This window comes from Frieseomelitta varia, unplaced genomic scaffold (genome assembly GCF_011392965.1).
Source record: "Frieseomelitta varia isolate USP_RPSP 00005682 unplaced genomic scaffold, Fvar_1.2 scaffold_160, whole genome shotgun sequence".
Classification (NCBI taxonomy): Eukaryota; Metazoa; Arthropoda; class Insecta; order Hymenoptera; family Apidae; genus Frieseomelitta; species Frieseomelitta varia.
In genome coordinates, this window is record NW_025109306.1 from 390,936 (window position 1) to 410,769 (window position 19,834).

General features: G+C 31.9%; 1 protein-coding gene across 2 annotated transcripts in view; it reads left to right on the plus strand.

Annotated features, from left to right (window-relative positions):
• Positions 1 to 18,332, plus strand: part of LOC122537079 (RYamide receptor-like) — a 39,080-nt gene extending 20,748 nt beyond the window's left edge. For both annotated transcript variants that reach the window (XM_043670025.1, XM_043670033.1), the window contains exons 2-7: positions 3,598 to 4,001; positions 6,703 to 6,953; positions 7,872 to 8,031; positions 16,205 to 16,273; positions 16,711 to 16,954; positions 17,209 to 18,332. In XM_043670025.1, the coding sequence (XP_043525960.1) occupies positions 3,627 to 4,001; positions 6,703 to 6,953; positions 7,872 to 8,031; positions 16,205 to 16,273; positions 16,711 to 16,954; positions 17,209 to 17,405 (1,296 nt within the window). In that variant the 5' untranslated portion in view covers positions 3,598 to 3,626 and the 3' untranslated portion in view covers positions 17,406 to 18,332. The remainder of the gene's footprint in view (positions 1 to 3,597; positions 4,002 to 6,702; positions 6,954 to 7,871; positions 8,032 to 16,204; positions 16,274 to 16,710; positions 16,955 to 17,208) is intronic.
• The last annotated feature ends 1,502 nt before the right edge of the window (positions 18,333 to 19,834 follow it).

Here is a 19,834-nt window from a genome sequence, read left to right on the forward strand (position 1 = left end):
TTAAAAATTAACAAACTCAAAGAAGTGGAATTGAGTGTTTTATTGTTACGCAGGATTGGACGAAGGATAATTTGCAAAAACTGAAAATCCTACTATATTTCTGCAAACTTATTACAAATCACGATAACTAGTCAAAGATTAATTCAGAGATCTGTTTTTTTACATCGATCACTTTTAGTCGTTGAATATGCATACATTTACATGCACCTGGAGAAACACGATTGGCAATGTGGATCAAATTTGTGGAGAAGCTGGGGCAAATACATAATTTGTAGCAAGTTCATGTAAATATAGAGGAGACTGTGAATGTTTAAATACGATACACACTATGATATAATAATCTACAGTGAAACTGAGACATGTTACTTCAAAAAGGCGCAACCTTTTGTTAATGGTTAGAATTTTTAAAATTCCGTGTAACATAAACCACGGTGTGAGATAATATTTCACGCGTGGCGATGTTTTCGTAATATTTATCATGTTTGCAACAAATTTTACGTACAAACATGATTATTCAGTCATGTGGAATAATTACATCGACGGTGTTTCAGGGAACATTACAAGTATAAGCACAACAAAGATATAAGTATAACAAATGAAATGACTTGGGTGATCGTGACTCGAAGAAAAAAACCGTGATAAATGTAGATCTTAGCAAAATATAATGAAATTAATTAACAACATTAAAGTTACTGCTCTGTAAATGAGATAAGGAATATTTCGAAATGTTTGTTTTAGTATAAATACAGGAAAGATACATGAACAAATATTTTTAAAATCGAAAGTTTTCGTTTCTAAATGTTTCTCCACAAAATATTCAATTGTCCGGTACAACGAATGTATTTATTTCAAAATTGTCAGGATTAGTCTCATTTTAAAAACTTTTATTTTCAATATCTAGCAAATACTCGTATCATATCTAACATAAACCAGCTTCGCGCATCCAGCTATAAAAATCGAACATTCGTATACTCGATAGTCTTTTATTTCTCATCTTCCCGTCCATTGATTTTTCAATTATCAAGGTTAGTGGTTATCAGCTTGTTGTTTCCACGCTTATGATTTTCTATTATTTTCTCTTTCCTTATTTGGTTTTCATTTCCTGTCATATTTATGAATAAATGATTCTTTGCCGAACGAAATGTGGTTGGAGGTACAACAGCTTGACAAATGAACGTTTGTTTTACCCAATAAAAGTCACTTCGATTGTGATTGCCTTTGTTTGAACTTTCCGATCGCACTTCCAAATGAGAAATTGATTGGCCTATCTAAGTAGCTTATGTACTCTCTAAATATTGTTATAAATATTTATCATCAACAAAAATAGATTTCCCGGAATGAAGAAAATGTATTTTTGCAATTGATAAATATCGTCACTGAAAAAATTTATAATTCATTGATTAAAATTCAGCGATCATATAGATGTGTGTGTACATTCATATATGTAAAAATATTTATATAATTGCAAAAATATTTTTTATTTTAATTAAAAATATTTATTCTGAAACAACATTTGATATTTCAATTATTGCCAATCATTTCTTAACAATCTATCTACATGGTGAACATATTTCGACTATTCGTTGGCATTTGACCATAAAAGCACTAGAATGAAACCAAATTTCCATCGATAGTTTTTCAAAAACAATAAAAAACATAAAAATGGTCAAATATTGCCGAAACAATGCACTGTTTCATGTGCAATAGAAATTCTTCTTTTTCTTTTTTAACGATGATATACAATTTTTCGATCTTCGATGTAATTTTCAGTTCAACGTAATATTCAAGACTTTGTCTATCTTTCTTTTTTTCAATCAATTCCACGTGTGAAATGACACATTTGACAAGCCTTTGCGATTCCTTGGAAAAATTTTTTTTTTTTACAAGCCACACGCGGTGTACAGGAAGAAACAAACGATTAAAACTTACTTTTATAACGCAACACGTAAATGAAATTACATCGTCATATTTTTAACTATTACAATGAAACAGGAATTTGCTCACGTTTCATTCGCTGGAAACAAAAGTTGATCTCTTTTCTCTCAGTGCAAATGTATTAGCAAACGATAAAATCTTCTTCACCGGATAAAGTGGCAAAATTGAAATTTCGTTTGTAAATTTCATTGAATTTTCACAGATGGTATCGGGCACACGTGACTAACGTTTTGCTAAAAAAGGCAAGCAGGCGTGAAAGAGATAAATCGTTTTGGTGTTAACAGATGAATGCCTAAATGTGTTCAATTTGTAATCAGAAACGCGTATTCTTTGTTCATCATGGAGAAATGTAGCATACCAACATGGTAGAAAACAATTTAATTAACATTGAGCTTTTGATGAATTAAATCCTTTGATCCCAAAGGTAAAGGGAAATATCCGTACATACGTACATATATACATACATACATGTGTGATTATCTGTTGTCTACTATTGAAATTTTATTTATTCATCCGTCATTTCGTTTCTACTTTCATTTCCATCTATTAAAGCGTAAATCAAAATTTTTAACGAGTCACTGACTGCCAATTATAAACCTTACGATAAAAGTGCAATAAAAGTGCAAGTTGTATATATAAAGCAAATGTTATGTAAAACGTAAAACTCGCGGTGTCATGATTCTGTGTGTTTTTCATTTAACAGGCAAATTCAGAAGGACACTTGATAAAAACCTTTATTACAATAAAATCGCGGAAAAAAACGAGAATGTTCCTGCCTCTCATTTTCATCTGTTGTTTTTGCAGAAACTGTCTCGCCGAATTAAATTACTTCGTGTCACTTTTCATAGCGACAAATAAGTTCGATGTTACTTGACAATTAATTTTAATTAAAGTTTCCGACGTACGTGCACGGATAGAAACTGTTAAATTGGTTCGTTTTTCGTGAAACGAAACGAGCCATTACAGTTTCAGGAAAAACTGTTTCATTAATCATCGTAATCCTCGTAAACCTCCTAAACTAGGAATTCTACTAACCATGCTCACAATGGTTTGTAATATATCAAGTGCAATTCCAATTGCAATGTCGGAATTTTGAGTCTGCCATTGAAATTTACAACGCAGGCAAAATTTGCGCCCACTCGTGCAATTTGTTCTCTGCTAATATAGAATTTATATTGGGTGGAAAGGTCGCGATGTTTGAATGATTTACCAGCGTTTATTTATTGGTCAATTAATATTTATATCCTCCAGTAAATAAATATGGGTTCGATAGATGTTATGAAATGCCATTGCTTGATTTGGGAAGAGTTTGAAATTGACGAGAGCAACAGTTGTTACACGGTACAACTATAATATAATACTAGCGACAGTTCGATTCGAATGAACAATTTTAAAATAAAAGAAACGTTTGAACAATTTAAGAAACTGCGGATGTTTACATACTTATAAGAACGCTACGAAAATGCATAGAATGCAAAAATATACCCGAAGTGTACCTGTTGTGATATTTAGCAATAAATAAATTTTGCTGTTCGTTAATCTACATATACGTAATTCCAAATTCTTTTAGACAAATGATCAAAGACACTCGTGCGATTCAAACGGAATTTCTGTCCTAAAATGATTTCCTAATAACTTTTCGAACAATTAATCTGTTTCCAGGTGAGAATGTTCCACAAAGGCGTGCCGCGATGAATATGGACGTTCAAGTGAATGGTTCGCTGGAGAGACTGCAAGAGTTCGAGGTGTGGAATCTAACGAATCCGAAGGATTGCGACTATTTCGCCGAATCGCAAAGCGTCTTCTCAACGAAATGGTTCCGCGGTATTATCTGCTTCCTGTATAGCATCATTTTCGTGATTGCGTTGACCGGAAACGGTCTGGTCTGCTACGTGGTACACAGCAGCCCTCGAATGAAAACTGTCACAAACTTGTTCATTGTGAATCTCGCCGTCGGAGATATCCTGATGGCACTTTTCTGCGTGCCAACTAGCTCCATCAGCACTTTGATACTACAGTATTGGCCGTTCGGTCCAGAACTCTGTCCCACCGTTATTTATCTACAGGTACGTTTACTAGTCTTTGTGCTTGTGAAAGTGAGGAAAAGGATATGAGAAAAGATCATGATACCATTTCAGAATGGTGAACTGTTGAGAATGGTAGTAAAGTAGAAAGAAAGAAGTTTGATAAAGAATGGAAAATTGATTCCTTAGCTGTATGTATTATACATATTGTAAAATTTAACGACGAGAAGTATTAGCAAATTTAATAATTTCGAATGTTTGGAATAATTAAAGAAATACAATAAATGTGAATTACAATTTTCATTGATATTATCGCACCGAATAAATTCTTTTCTGATTAATCTCCAACTTGTTAATATTTTCTACGGGAATCGTGTCGTATCTTTGAATAAACTTTTAACGAAAACCTTGATGTTTGATGTCAGAATTTACTGGGTAAAAAACATAGCAAAATTGTGTATTGCTTTCGTTTGCTGAATTTTGAAAAGAAGTTTGCTTTGAAGTTCCACTTTTTTAACGTTATCTTGAGAACCATGGAAAATATAAGTTTTGCGAATAAATCTCCCGGATTGCGCCTTATATAAAATTCTTCGCGTAAATTTTTAGCAAAAAGTAAATACATCTGAGATATTTGGACGGTTCTTACGAAACTTTCGAAAGGATAGCACTTGACCTCACATGAACCTACTTAATTAGTAAATCACGAGCAAGAAATGCTTTTCCAATTTTTTTGACTAACCATTGACCAAATGCAAGTCTATAATTCTGACGATTGTTTTTTCAATAACACTAACAAAGTTTACACATTAATGTATATCATTCTTCTTTTCATCACATATCAAAAAAAAAAAAAAAAAAAAAAAAAAAATGAGAGGAAAATTACTTCGAAGAAACCTAATTACCAAATGATCTCTGTTCCTAACAAAGTATCTCTAATGATACAATGAAATACAATATAAAACCCTCGCCTGAAAATTAATTATACTTGATTATTCGATATAATTACATATATTCCATTCGGCGATTCTATCCAGCCGTAAATTAATAACACGCTATAGTAACAATACCATCACCGTTATATCACATTAGCCGATCCTTTTATGTAAAATCGACGAACAGCGAGTTGATCCGTGGATTTTGATCGAATGAGACAAAAACAATTATCCAGTTGTCGAAGCAGGCTCAGCTGCACGTGTGAACACGAAAATCCAGTTTCACTCACGGTGACGTCATTAACAAGCGTAATTACTCACCATTCAGAGACGTGGTAATCATTCATCTATCTAGAAACAATTTATTAGCTGAAAGGCCAAGTGTAACAATAACCATTGAAAAACAACCAGACCTGTTCACATATCAGCCCACTTTAATATCGACGTCTCATTAATCACACGCAAACTCGTCGTTAAGCAGGCCGATTTTAACAAATAGTTCATACGAAGAAATTCTCTCTATCGAGGGAACTAGACAGGCTCCATTAACCATTTTACTATGTTTGCCCTATCTTTCGAATGTTACTAATGCTATTAGAAGCATAAATAGCAGAACATAAGCATCGTAAGTATTACGAAATCTACGGGAATTAAAATAAATGAGAAAAAAATCATTGAGAATTTAGTAAAAGTTTTTATAAAAATAACTTTATTTTTATAAAGATATTTTTATTTCGTTTCCTATCTGTATAAATACAAATAACTTCTACAAATTTCCTTTTTCGTTTTGCGAAATATTATGAATCGTTGTCTTATATAAACTCTGATCGAATAATAATCTCCTTAATAATATCTGGATTAACTTCCAGAATTCGAGATAATATTGATTTAGGATGGCTAAGAAGTAGCTGAGTGAAGACAATCGCCTGTTGCTCTTGTCTGCCACTTGTTTGAAGACGGTTCACTTTTGTGATTGGGATACTTAAGTATTCTCAGATACTTCGTAACTATTGTGAAGAAAACATTGGACGAAAAGAAAAGTTGAAAAAGGGAAAATAGTTGCGATAATATTTCACCGACGTAGCAAATTTTACTCTGAACTTCTGTGCTACGATTTCTGTGCCTGTTAAATTCGTACAAGTATTTCTACCTCTTGAAAAAAGATTTCAAATATCAATAAAAATGAAATTTTATTCACTGCGTTCATCCTATGTAATATATCCCCATCAGCAGTTATCGTAGCTCCTTGCAAAATTTATTCAAGAGATTCATTCGAGGAATGAAATATCGCAGAACCCCATAAAAGTTCCTTAGAAGAAGTAATTATCGGATAACCCGAAATATTTTCGAGATGGAGCCTATTCACTGATACTAATCTATGAAAATGTTATATATATCATACGCACTGGCATTGAATACTTTCTCAACTTTCACCACGAACTTTTCCTAACGATGTAATATTTTAAATTTGTATTCTTAAACTCTACAGACTTTTATGAGATTAAAAAGTTAAAAAAAAAATTAAAAAATTATAAATTTTTTATGAGATTAAATTTCACTTCATTGTGCGATAATATTAAACTCTCCGTGAGCCAGTAACGAGTTCTAAGGACTTCATAAATTAGAAGACTGAAAACCAGAACTGGTTATAATAATATTAATAATATGCAACTATAATATAATAATTAATTAATGTATTACCACTGACTGTAAAATAAATCATTTGTCGTTTCCGAAAGAAATATTTGTCGGAGAAATAATAATAACGATGTGAAATGATTCGTTAATATATAAAATATATTCATTTTCAGGCGGTGTCAGTTTTGGTGAGCGCGTACACACTTGTTGCGATTAGTATAGATCGCTATATAGCTATTATGTGGCCGCTGAAGCCAAGATTGAGCAAACGGCAAGCTCAGCTGCTAATTTTAGCTGTGTGGATGCTTGCTATGGTAATATCGCTGCCTATCGCTGTTGTTTCAAAGCTGTTTCAACCATCGAGGCAATATGAAAGATGCAATCAATACATTTGCGTGGAAGTTTGGCCATCGATGGAGAACAAGTAATTATTCATATTCATCCATGTTCATCTATTTGTACGTATTGACTCTTGAAGACATGCGTTATTCAATGACAAAGCACATAAATATGTATAAAAATTCGTAATTAAAATTCTGGTTTATTAAACTCAATTGCAAATTTTAGGTAAAATTGATCGTAATTACACGTAATCACCTTGAATATCTCTATTGTTTTTGAAGATGAAAGAAAGCTTTATTAACAAAATTCGTTTAGAACAGAGTGAGCCACAATGTGTAGTAATAGTTTTTCTACTTTTTGCTGTAATTAATCGATACAGCTTGACATTTCCTTAAAAAAAAAAAGTGTTAATCTATGTACGTCGAAAAAATTATTAATTTAGTAGATATTTCGAGTTTAACTTTATAGAATTTATATGTAAAAGAGGACAGAAGATTACGACCTCTGTTTCTTCTCGTCTTTCATACAATAAATTGTTTATATGTAGGTTAATACATCTTTTTTCGTCGAGAATTTCGAACTGCATCGATAAGTGAATAAAAAGAAAAAAATATGTTATTTCATTTAAAAAAAAAAGTGGAGATAATCTTCAAATGAAGGAAGCAATCCTCCAGCTACAAAAGGAAACTATTACCATCATGTTGTGGCTTCCTCTATACACTTTCAAAAGCAACGGAGATATTGAAAACGTAGTTCACCTTGTATATTAAAAGGAATAATCCTGAACCGGGAAAAAAATTTAATTGGAAATTTTGCAGCGCGGATCAAAGACGAAAATAGATGAACGCTTAGATAAATGTAACTGTTTCAATTTCTCTTAAAGTTCTCTCTTTAGGGACCTATTAATGTCTAACCAGTCGAATTTATGGAATCATAATGGCTCCTAATAACAACATTGGCGGATCGGCTTTCTATTGAACTGAGTGTCTATGTGTTGCAGGTATTATTACTCAATAGCGTTATTGGTACTCCAGTATGTGATACCAATAACGGTTCTGATGTTCACGTACACCAGCATCGCGGTTATGGTATGGGGTAAGAGACCGCCAGGAGAAGCTGAGAACGTCAGAGACCAAAGAATGGCACGATCAAAGAGAAAGGTAAAGTAGTATTATTAGAAATACATCGCGTCACGTTCGCCAAGTTTCCCCACAAAATGGCAGGATGGTTATTATTTACAATATTTTCGATCAATGTCTACCTTTCTTCCCACTTCTTTTCTTTCTTTCTTTCTTTCTTTAGAATCTCCATTTAGAATGTTTGTTCCTCTTCTTAAAAATAAGAAGAAGCCCGTAGAAGAGGCACGTAGATTAATCCACGCATTTTTAACTGAGACGTGACTCGCTGCCTCCATTCTACGCTCAAGCAAACATTTCAAAGCTTCTAGATGAATGACAATTTCCAGATCAAACAATAAATATTAATTAATAGATGCTCTAGATGAAAAAGAGATTGATTGCTTGTATGCGTCAATAAAGTAAATTCCTGTCCCTGTTGATTAAAATATTCCATTTGTCATTTCGAAATTGAGGAAAACTTTGATACCTTTTGTTTTTCTTTAATTCATTTGACATGTTTCAGTTATTATATTCCGTGGCAATACGTTGAAAGTGAGAACGGAAAAATGCTACGCAGAAATGTCTTTAATTAAGGAGGGCAGGATTTTATTATTACATCTTTGAAAAGTTATCGTTTTCGAATTTTCACTTTTATTCACATCGTGGAAATCACTCGCCGATATAACAAATAATGATCCTCGAAGTATAACGAAATTTTGTGGAATGGTACATCTAATGGCATACCTAATGAATTTTATCGATTTCGGTTTCAATCAAGTCGCAAAACAAAGTGATGCTAATTAAATTTGCGACGATGAGAGAGCCGTTCGCTTTAACGGCAGACAAAATGCAATACGTTCAATTTATCCTGCTAATGATGAGTCGATTTCGATCAATGTTAATTGTATAAAGACGACTGATAGCACTCTGCATCAAACGATCAAATAAATTCTAACAAAGGAAAAACGTCTGAGCGGTGTTGTTAGAAATTTAACAATTTTTTGTTTTCAAATCAGTGAAGTAACGAAGAACTTAGAAAGTGGTGTTTATAGTTCCGTATGTATTCAATTTCAAGCATTCTTGTTATAATATTGCGTTATAATAATTTAATATATTTGCTGCGTTGTTCAGGCAACTGTTTCGTGAGTTTCAAAGTTCCAGTCTGTCTGGCCCTACATTATACGATTTTTAATAACGACGAATTAGAGCTAATTAAAACCGAGTATCATTTCTCAGATTGTTAATTTCTCAAATTGTTAATTTCTTTATGCGAGCCATTTGGATGGTGAGATAAACATCTCTGCTGAATTTCCAAGAAACTGTATCTTCCAAACGTACAACGCGTTGAGAGTGTAACAAAAGAGAAAATACAAAGTCCTCAAATCTCTAGATACCCACTTATTTTAGTCACTTAATTTCACGCAGAGAGAAAATAGCAGTATCTAAAATAGATTAATTAACTGTTCAAAGTGCATTTGCACATTATCCTGCGATTGCAATTAGATAATTAGCGGAACATCGCTGAAGCAACGTAAACTTGTTAAGATCTCGCTTAACGATAATACGAGGGGCAATTATTCCATTGCATAAGTTAATTGTTCGAATGGATGCTTTCATCAGACAAAATGTTCCCGCGAGGAAGACGAACCAATTTAAAAGTAATTTCACTTTAAAAGAAATATATTACAGATAGAAACGTCTTCGCTATTGCATAATATCGTCCCGATAATCTCAAAATAATTGAGTTCAGTATCGTACAAATAAACTCGATGCTTAGAGGTAATGATCCACTAGATGGTAGAAGTGGAAATGAGTTGGTCACAAATGAAACCAAATTATCCATTGTGTTTCGGAGACGTTTTAATATGAATTTTCATTGACATCATAATAACATCTTTTTCTCTCTATTTATGCGCTATTGAATGCCACAGTTCCGTGGAAATTGCGTAATAACACGTAGCAACGGAGTTTACAAACTCTCAACTCAAATATTAACTATTATATAATACACGAGATACAATGTTAAAATATGAAATAGATTAAACATTGTTAAACCCATTAGTTTAATATCTTAAGAGTTTACTAGATATCAGAGAAATATGTCAAAATCAAATATACAAAATTAATTACCGGTCTATAAAATTATATTAAAAAGTATCTTTCGGAGAAGCTTGTATTTTTATATTTATAAGAGAATGCATCTCACATCACGAAAGGATCTGAAATTATTACGAGACGAGATGAATAATACATAAAATGAATAAATGACTAATCAATCTGATGATACAGGTACTTATATTATATTTTAGAATAAACCTTTCATTATTTTAGAATAGATTTCTTCATATCTTCTAATATAAACTTGTGTGATATTATGAATTATCCAAGTATAATTTATACGAAATATAATAATTTATTACGTAAAAGATGGAATGGTCGAACCTTCGATATCTTTACAGCCACAATGATGATTAATTAGAAAATAGAAAAAATATCCCTCTATAATGTAACTCGTCTATAAATTTACTGTTATAAAAAAAAAAAAAAAAACAGAAATTCTTGTATCGAGAAAATCGAAAAGTCTGAAAATTTGAAAATCCGAAAATCTAAAAGTCTAAAAACTTGTAGACCTGATAGTTTACATACTTGAGAATTTGAAAGCTTGACAAATTGAGCGTTCAAAAATCTAAAGACTCGGAGATTATAAATATTAAAAAATCTGAATGTGAAAATTCGGAAGTGAAACATTAGATTAACGTAATGTTGGCTTTTGATAGATTAAATACTGTCGTAAATTAAATTCAAAGATACTGACGCATTACTCGCTATAGCGAGTCAAGGAAAGCCTCAGGAATTCGTACGATTTATGATGACTACAAAAGTCTGCAACGCATATATATAAATGGAAAGCAATAAATACTAGCCAGAGGAAGAAAAAGAAATAGGGGACACTCCCATTTCTTTTTATCTGACAATACAATGTCACTTCTTGTTTTCCTTCAGCAGAATGTGAAACGACTGTGAATGTCCTTAATATAGGACACTTTGTACCATCTTTTTCAGATTTCCAAAAATAGCTTCAATAATAACATTTTCATTTTTGTAAAAAAAAAAAAAGAAGAAATATATATACTACCGCTATATATATACTACTACTAATTATATAAATACTATTCTCACTACCGCTAATATATGTACTACTACTAATTATATAAATATAATTTATCATCAAATTTATGAATAAATTGTTAACATTTATACAAGTTCATATTTTTAACGAATATATGACTATATGGCCATCGAGCTCTTGATTAAGGTGAAAATTTATGACACGGAATCGCGTAAAATCAACGATACATCGAGTATCGTGAAACTTAGATTGCAACGACGTCAAATTTACGTTACAGTGTTATAAAATTTTTAATATTATCTATCAAGAATTGAAGGATGAACAAGTGAATCGTTTAAAAACTATATCTTTGAGAGACTCGTAAATTCGTCATCAAAAAAAAAAGGAGAGAACACTGGCTAAAAGTCGATTACAGTTCGATTGTTACGGATATCTACACGGCCGGTTTGCTGGAAAGAGGCATGAATTTATCGCGAGTTTACCGCGCTATGTATGTAACATATGTACGGTATATATTTACATGCATATATCTCCGTGGTAACAAACGGTCAGGTTGAAAATTCACGTTGGGACTTCCCTTTGAATTCCTAAAATCTCTAAAGCTTGAAGAATTACATAGCGAAATAACAACGCTCGAGATCGAAATATATGGCAAACAACGTTCGTCAGCTGAAATATATGGCTAAGTAATTTTTTCCCCTTCAGATTAATCGATTTCTACAATGGATATTTCAGATGATTTATCATTTCGACTGGATTTATCCGCCGTGACGTGGAAATTTTTCATTCTCACGCGAAAGCTCTCGAACGTATACGTAGTATGGTAAAAAAAATCATTTTGCGGAATGATTTTTTTCCTCTTAAATCGGCGACGCTGCAGCATTCTGTTCGGTTAAACGAGCAATCGATAGCCTTGTCTCCTCGCGGCTCGAATTTCATGACGCTACGAACTCGCCGTTTTGCATAATGATTTTGAACATGCAGAAAGTCCGTGGCAAAATTGTTCCGCGCGAGTTCTATCAGGGGAACAGAAACTTCGACGTGTCCAATGCTGTCAACAGACTGAATGCAGATCTCCAGATTTCGTTGACAGGGTAATAACTATGGATGAACCGTGGATGATACGAATACGAACTCGAAAGTAAGAGACAAAGTGCCAAGTGGAAACAAAAAGGAGAAGAAAGAGGGCGAGGAAGGCAAAATCGCAAATCAAGCGCGTGCTAATCGGGTATATTTTTTTTTTTTTTTTTTTTTGATAATAAGGAAATTATGCACTACGAGAGAAGCTACAATCAATGCACAATGCACAATATTAACCTTGATGTACTTGAAAGAGTGGCTGAAATAAATGCGTACATTCGGGAAAGGCACTACTTTAATGGTGACATCGTAAATTTGGAACATCGAATAGTTACGTAAGTGATGTTTATAAAATAAATTCCGCGAACTTTTTGGGCGTACCACGTGTTATACGATAAATTTGATCTTCTTGATAAATTTGAGCTTCTTTGTATTTTATGAATATAAAATTCTACGTTGAATAGCTTTCGAATTCGTTTAATCATCGATCATTACATTCACCTATGCAAACGATATTAATTTAACGTTAGGATTATCGAGTCGACTTTAGGGCTTGTTATTTTTGCAATTATGAAAGGCGTACAGGTGCTTTTAGTGATATTAGAACGTTCATCTCTCTGGTATTAAATTTCATTTACAATTAGTAAAATGTAGACTAAGGAGAGACCAGTTTGTTTATGAATTTCTTTCGCTGTTAAATAATGGATATACTGTTATGTTACCTAAATTTATTATCACAGATAAGATAGGAGAACGTTGCAAAATATATTGAAGTAATTTTTTTAAAGTAACAGCTCTCGAATGAATAGTACTAATTGCAATGCTACTTTAACTGAAATCTAAAGAAACAAAATATATTTATAATGAAGTTTATGATGCAAGGATGAATTTATATCGTGATAATTTTGCGCGATTTAACACAGCCGTCAAATTAATTAAATTAATTTAGATTAATTTAAATTAATTCAAATTAATGCTAACACGATCGCTCGCCGCCAAGTTGCAGAAATTATGCAAAATCCAATTATGCAGAGAAAACAACGGAAGAACGTTTTCATAATTAGTGAAAAAAGTTCTCTGTAATAGTAGTAGTGATTATTGTCATTATTATTGTTATAATGGATTTCAAAATGAAATGACTTATATTTTAAAATATCATTAATAAAGTGTATAAAATTTTTTCTGTTGTTTTTGGAGATACGAGAAATTATTAATAATTTAATAAATATTTTAAGTTCAATGTTACAAAATTTTATGAAGGACAAGGATAGTATGACCACCCTGTATTATATTATAACACACCACATGACACGAATAAATATTTCATTCATTTTTCTACTTTTACTTTACTACAGCAAGCCCGCGAAATTATCCACTTTAAAGAACTTCGATAAAAGCAAATAGAATAAAATGTATCATTTCTCGACTTCGATATCGATATCAAATTACATCAAATGAAATACAATTCGAAACAGACTAGAAAAAAGATTTCAAATAAAACTGCAATAAAACAATAATCTCTAGAACTGCGCGATACAAGCTTTAATAATTGATACACTGAATAATTTGAAATAATTTCTTACGAAACTGACCTTCATGTAGTTCTTACAATATAAGAAATATTTAATCAGTATTACTAACGTGTTTCTTTTACATATAGCTGTAATAAAAGATGACATAGTATTTTGCGTAAAAAAATGCAAAATGTAGTAAGCATGCGTTCAAGGAGTGCTCGTTGATGTCGGAGTGCATCCGAACGTGAAAAGAAAAATCGTAAAGCGACCAGAGGGTAAATATCGGTGAAAGAAACGGAAAAAGGTAGAAACAGGAAATGAACGGCAGAAAAATTGCGAAACTGGTACATTCGTTCGTAATCAAGCAACTAGATCCTTTTCAGTTTCGATACGTTTTATTGCTGATTTCTTTTTCGTAAAATACAGCGCTCTTCGATCCTTTCATCTTTGATTCTATCATACTAAATACATCCTGTATTTTAAAAAGTCATATTTAGAATGAATGTACTTTACATAATATTTAGAATGAATGTACTTTACATTTGAAGAAATTTAAGAAATATTTTAAATATTTTACAGATTTGAGAAATTTATTAAATGCAGAGCTAGTGGTTTTTTCGTTTCAATCTTTTTCTACTATTTTGTTACAATATAACAAATGTCTATTTAACCCATTAAAACAGAAGAAACGAATATGAAAATTCAAGAACTGCAGCAGAGTTAAAAATACTTATAAAGAATCACAGTTCTTCAAATCTTATTTGGGTTTAATAATTCTTCCAAATGTCTCATCGAACAAAGAAAAATAAATGTACATATTACTCGCCACATTACAGATAAATTATTTCGTCGTATATATATATATATATATATTCCATTTGAGTTACTAAGTAAACAATCGTTGTTCGTATCAATTCGTCTTCAATATCGTTTCGACAGCATATTTATCGAAAATCTTGGAAAATTATTCGAAAAATAAATGATAAAAATAAGAGAAAGAAAAATAACGAAGGTATCATATATAAATATGAAAACCGGAAAGATAAAAAGAGGCAGAGGTAAAAATATATAGAAGAATATTTTAAGGAGAAATTCTACTAGAAGGGAAAAGAGAATAAAAGGAAAATACGTAGGGGGAAGATTGAGACCATAAGCTACACCTGACAGATTCATAAATGTTTGCTATAAAAGCGCAGGTAACCAAGATTCAGAAAATATCTATCAGCAAAATGAAAAACATTCGGATTATTTAGAAAGAAAAAGAAAGAACAAAGAGCACGTAAGCCTTTATTTCGTTTCGTACTTTCTAGATGAAAACTGATTAAGACGATTTTTAAATTCTGTAACATGATTCTGAAGGAAATTTTGATCAAAGTTGAATTAACAGTTAGGTATGATTCTGCGTTTTACTGCACACAAGCTGCAAATATTTCGTCGACAGGCGTTGTTATACACAAGAAGCATGTTAGGTGTAGTAAGCTTGAAACTTATGAAATAAAGTTTATAATACAACTCAGAAGTAAGAGGTTTGAATGTGTGTCACAGGCATACTGCTAGTTTACATTTGCCGAAATTGTATAAATGTATTTATTATTTATAAATACTTTTTTATCCATTTACAAAATTTGAAAACGACGTCTCATTTTTTTTATAGTAAATTGAATAATATATAGAGAAATAAAAATAAATTAAATCAACTTATCACGATAAACGATACTATTCGTGATAATACGTATAACGTTACGTGTATTTGTTGGTCAATTCGCAGTGAAATAAGCAGAAACTGAACAAACCACAAAGCATTAATGGTACAACCATTATTCTTCCAAGTATTACTAATGCTAACAATCGAAGCTTCGCAATTTTGCACTTTGCTAGTCCAATTTTTTCATTTTATGTACATATAGATTAATCGAATTATTCCGAGGCTTATCTATCTTAAAACAATCGTCTACAGTTAATTTAGAGAATAATGCACAAATGCAGTAATTGTAGACGACTGAGACTTACGACCTCACTAGGAAAACATCCTACCGACAATGTTAATTTTACAAGCGCAGTTTTAGGTGTGTGCAATTTATGTTCTGATTAAATTTGGGCCAGAAACATGCTTTTCCCATGATTTAGCTAATACATACATATATTCACCGCTGACAGAGTCATGTTCTGGATTCGCAAAAGTCACAGTGAATAACAAATAATTCCACGCTTCGTTTTTTTGTAAACTTTAAATTATAAATATGATTGTTGTTCCACGACATCCTCTCATTAGTTCAACTTTTAAGTGGTATATGTGTCACAAGTTTTTTGTAAAAGACATTTTTACAAACGAATATGTATTAGAGATACTATTTTACAATATTTAAATACTATTCTATTTATCAACTTTTATTTTTTAATAACATTTTTTCTGACTCTTTTTTTACGAATATTGATTAAATCGATAATGGTAAAGAAACAAACATGGTTGTATCTTTTTTATTTGTTTCAGATGATTAAAATGATGGTGACGGTCGTAATAGTATTCACTATCTGTTGGCTTCCATTCAATATATTAAACGTGAGTGACTTATTTCTAGTAAATCTTGAACTAATATTGCATTTAATGCGTAAAAAGATATGTATACTATTTCTCTAAAATTAATAAATATACATATTTAACATTTAATATACCCTGTCGTTAATATTTAAATTAACGCCTATTATATTATTATTCGCTTTAACTTTCAGACAATCTTTTTCTAAGATATATATTATAACAATTAATAGACATACGTTCAACAGTATAAATTACTAAATATATATAAATTACCTACGTTTTTTCTAAGGCATATATATATATATATATATATATATAATAATCAGTATACACATGTCTTTCAATAGTTAAATTATCCGCCTAAATATTAATATTATTATTCGCTTTAATTTCTTAAAAAATCTTTTACCAAACCAGCAAGTAATAATTTAAACAAAGAAGCATTATCAAATTTTTAGCTAATAATGGATAATAACGAGACTCTCGGAAGTTGGACAGGTCTTCCATTCGTATGGATGGTTCTCCATTGGCTATCTATGTCGCATTCCTGTTATAACCCAGTAATTTATTGCTGGATGAACGCGAGATTTCGTACTGGTTTCATAATTGCGATCGTACGTTTGCCCGGAGTACATCGAATTCTTCATAGAGAAAGGCAACGCGATAACCACAATGCTAGCACAATGGGTATTCCCTTAACAGGTATCATATTATAATATTAAATTTTGCAAAATATCAAACACGATATTCATTCTTCGGACACTAATTATTAAGATTTAAAGCAAATTTCGAATTTCGAAAAATATAATTAATTCAATTAAAAATGCTCATGTCGAAAACCATTTGTCAAATCGAATTGTTTCTCTTGCCACGACAAATAATTTGTTGACACCCTGTACAAGGTTCAACATTATTCAGTTGTACATTTATTGAAAATTGAATATTTTACATTACAGGTATCAATGATTCAAGCCAATCTGTTCTACGACGTATGAACACGTGCACAACCTACATTAGTGTTCGTCGCAAAACAAATGGAAACCACACTGCACCCGCAAGAAGTGCCAGCATCCGGAATGACTTCCGGCCAGCAGCTCAACCATTGCAACGACAATTCACTTATCTCGAGTCTCATTCAGAAGAACAGCTATAAAAGGACTGTTTCATTAAATTAAATTAAATGTGAAACCGCGTTAAATGAAGAAAGTAGAAAGTACAGCATAAGGAAACTTTAACGTTGCGAATATTGAGTGAGGAGAAAAATATAAAGGAGCCTTGAAATAATTCCAACCAAAAGAACTGAACGAGTCTTACGAAAGAATTTCGGGCTAAAGATACAACGATATATTGCGGAAAGCTGATGAAACGAGCCTAACATTGATCTACAGATCTCAGAAGAGAGAAAAACTTTCAGTTTAACTAAATTAAGTTAACTTAATTTAATTAAATCTGATCCGTGTTGAATGAAAAAAAAAAAAGAAAACTAGAAAGTATGTACAACATAAAGAACCTTAAACAATGCGAATGTTGTGTAGAAAAGTATAGAGGGATATCTTGAAATAATTTCAACGAAAGAAATAATTGTACGAGTCTTATAAAAGAATTTGTGACTAAAAATACAATGACACGTTACAGAAGGCCATAAAAATAATCGTAACGTGGATGTAAAGCTCTCAAAGGAGAAGAAAACTTTTAGTTAAGATATTGATCACAAATTTCATTCTTTTTATAATTAATCCCATACTTTTTGATACGAAACATGTAAAAAGAAGCAATAGAAATAGATGAAAATCTTTTGCGTGGACGTATTTCAATAGTTTTCTTATTACAATTTCGTTCCTATTTTCGAACATTGTTTGTTTAACTGAAAGAATAAATTTTCAAAAACTCGAATAATGTATGAAACGAAACCTTAAAACTAAAACAATGCAAATTCGCATATTTTGTCTATTTCTTCGTGTAAATAAATAGCAATACGACGCTGATAAAAGTTCAGTGATTTAGACTCAGAGTTGTGTCATATTGTACACAAAAACTGTTACATAAGACGAGATTTCTAATATACTGCAAATATATAAAATGTTGCGATCATTTTTTCTTTTCCTATTTTCCCTTTAATTATTTAAACATTACTGATTTACAAATTCTATCCAATACATGTGGTTTCATGTTGAAATTACAAAATATGATGATAAATTGTACCTTAAAGCTACAATCCATTATGTCTACGATCAATTTTGATTCAAACTTTGAATATACTTATACGAGAAATTAAGTATTATTCAAACGAATGTTTCGATTTATCGGATAAAATTTGTAAATCTTTATAGAAGCATTTAATAGGTCAAATAGAATATAAGAAAGGTTTGATTGGTTTTCATAATCAAATGCGAAGAGTGCTTTATCATGTTTATCACTCCCGAAAATAAATACGCAACGCTATATTAATCTATGCACTCATGTTTAAAAATGCGTAGCACTAATTGCGACACGTCCAGTGCAACCACGCTAAGAGTTGCTGATGAATGATCCTATACAGCTCTTATAGCTGCATCAGGTGATCCAGGAGTAGAAACAGCTTCCACGAATTCAGTGAAAGAATTTGGGCATTTTGTAAACGCAACGTTACTTCAAAAAACACTACAGATCATGCATTACGCAACACTAGGAGTAAAACTAATTGCGATGGAACAATATCGCAACACTAACTCTAAAATCAAATTCAATGAAAATTATTATTAACAATATAAAAGCTACTGTACGGATAAAAAGCTACTTTAAATATTCTAACATTGTAAAATTAATTAATAGCAATGACTCTGTAATCTAATTTAAAACAATAGAAAGCAAGATAAATTTTACTGTGTATAACACTAAGACAACTATAAAAGTTAAAATCAAAATTGCAAAAGACAATCGCGGTGTCATAATTCGCAGCTCGAAAGCAAACACGATTTCTTCACAACTCTAATTTAAACCGTAATCAATTTCTCGCAACACTACAAAGGAAAACCGCGATTTGCCCAAAACGATGATGAATGGTGATGAAAAAGGAAAAAAAATAGAACTACAAATACTAAAAGAGCATAGTGACAAAGTAGTAACGAGAATGACTTTCCATGCTCTGGAACCATTTAAATGATCCAGAAGATGAGAAGCCATTTGTTGTGACCCTCTTCGTGGCAGTTTGCCGGGCCTCTTCTTTCTTCGAGCGCAATGCCCGCTGAAACTTACATCTAGCTCGAGTCTTTCTAATACCAAACCAAAAACTAACTCCAATACACATGGACGACCATCGATCATAGTGATCGCTGTCCGTTCGCACGTGGGTGCTCGAGCAGTACCTACATAAACGTTCGTTTCGGGACCTACTTGCGACTCATCCGCGACCGCGAGCGCGATACTAAATTCAAAAAATCGAAGAGTAAAACCAGAAACAAGGCATGCTCCACTTGTACCAATTTCACTGTTGATTTTTCAAATTAGATTTCCTGAAACAGGTTGGACACGCGAAAGGGGGACACGCGACCAGAGACTGTGCCAACCTGCCCGGCCCTACCTACTTATAATTAAACACATTCA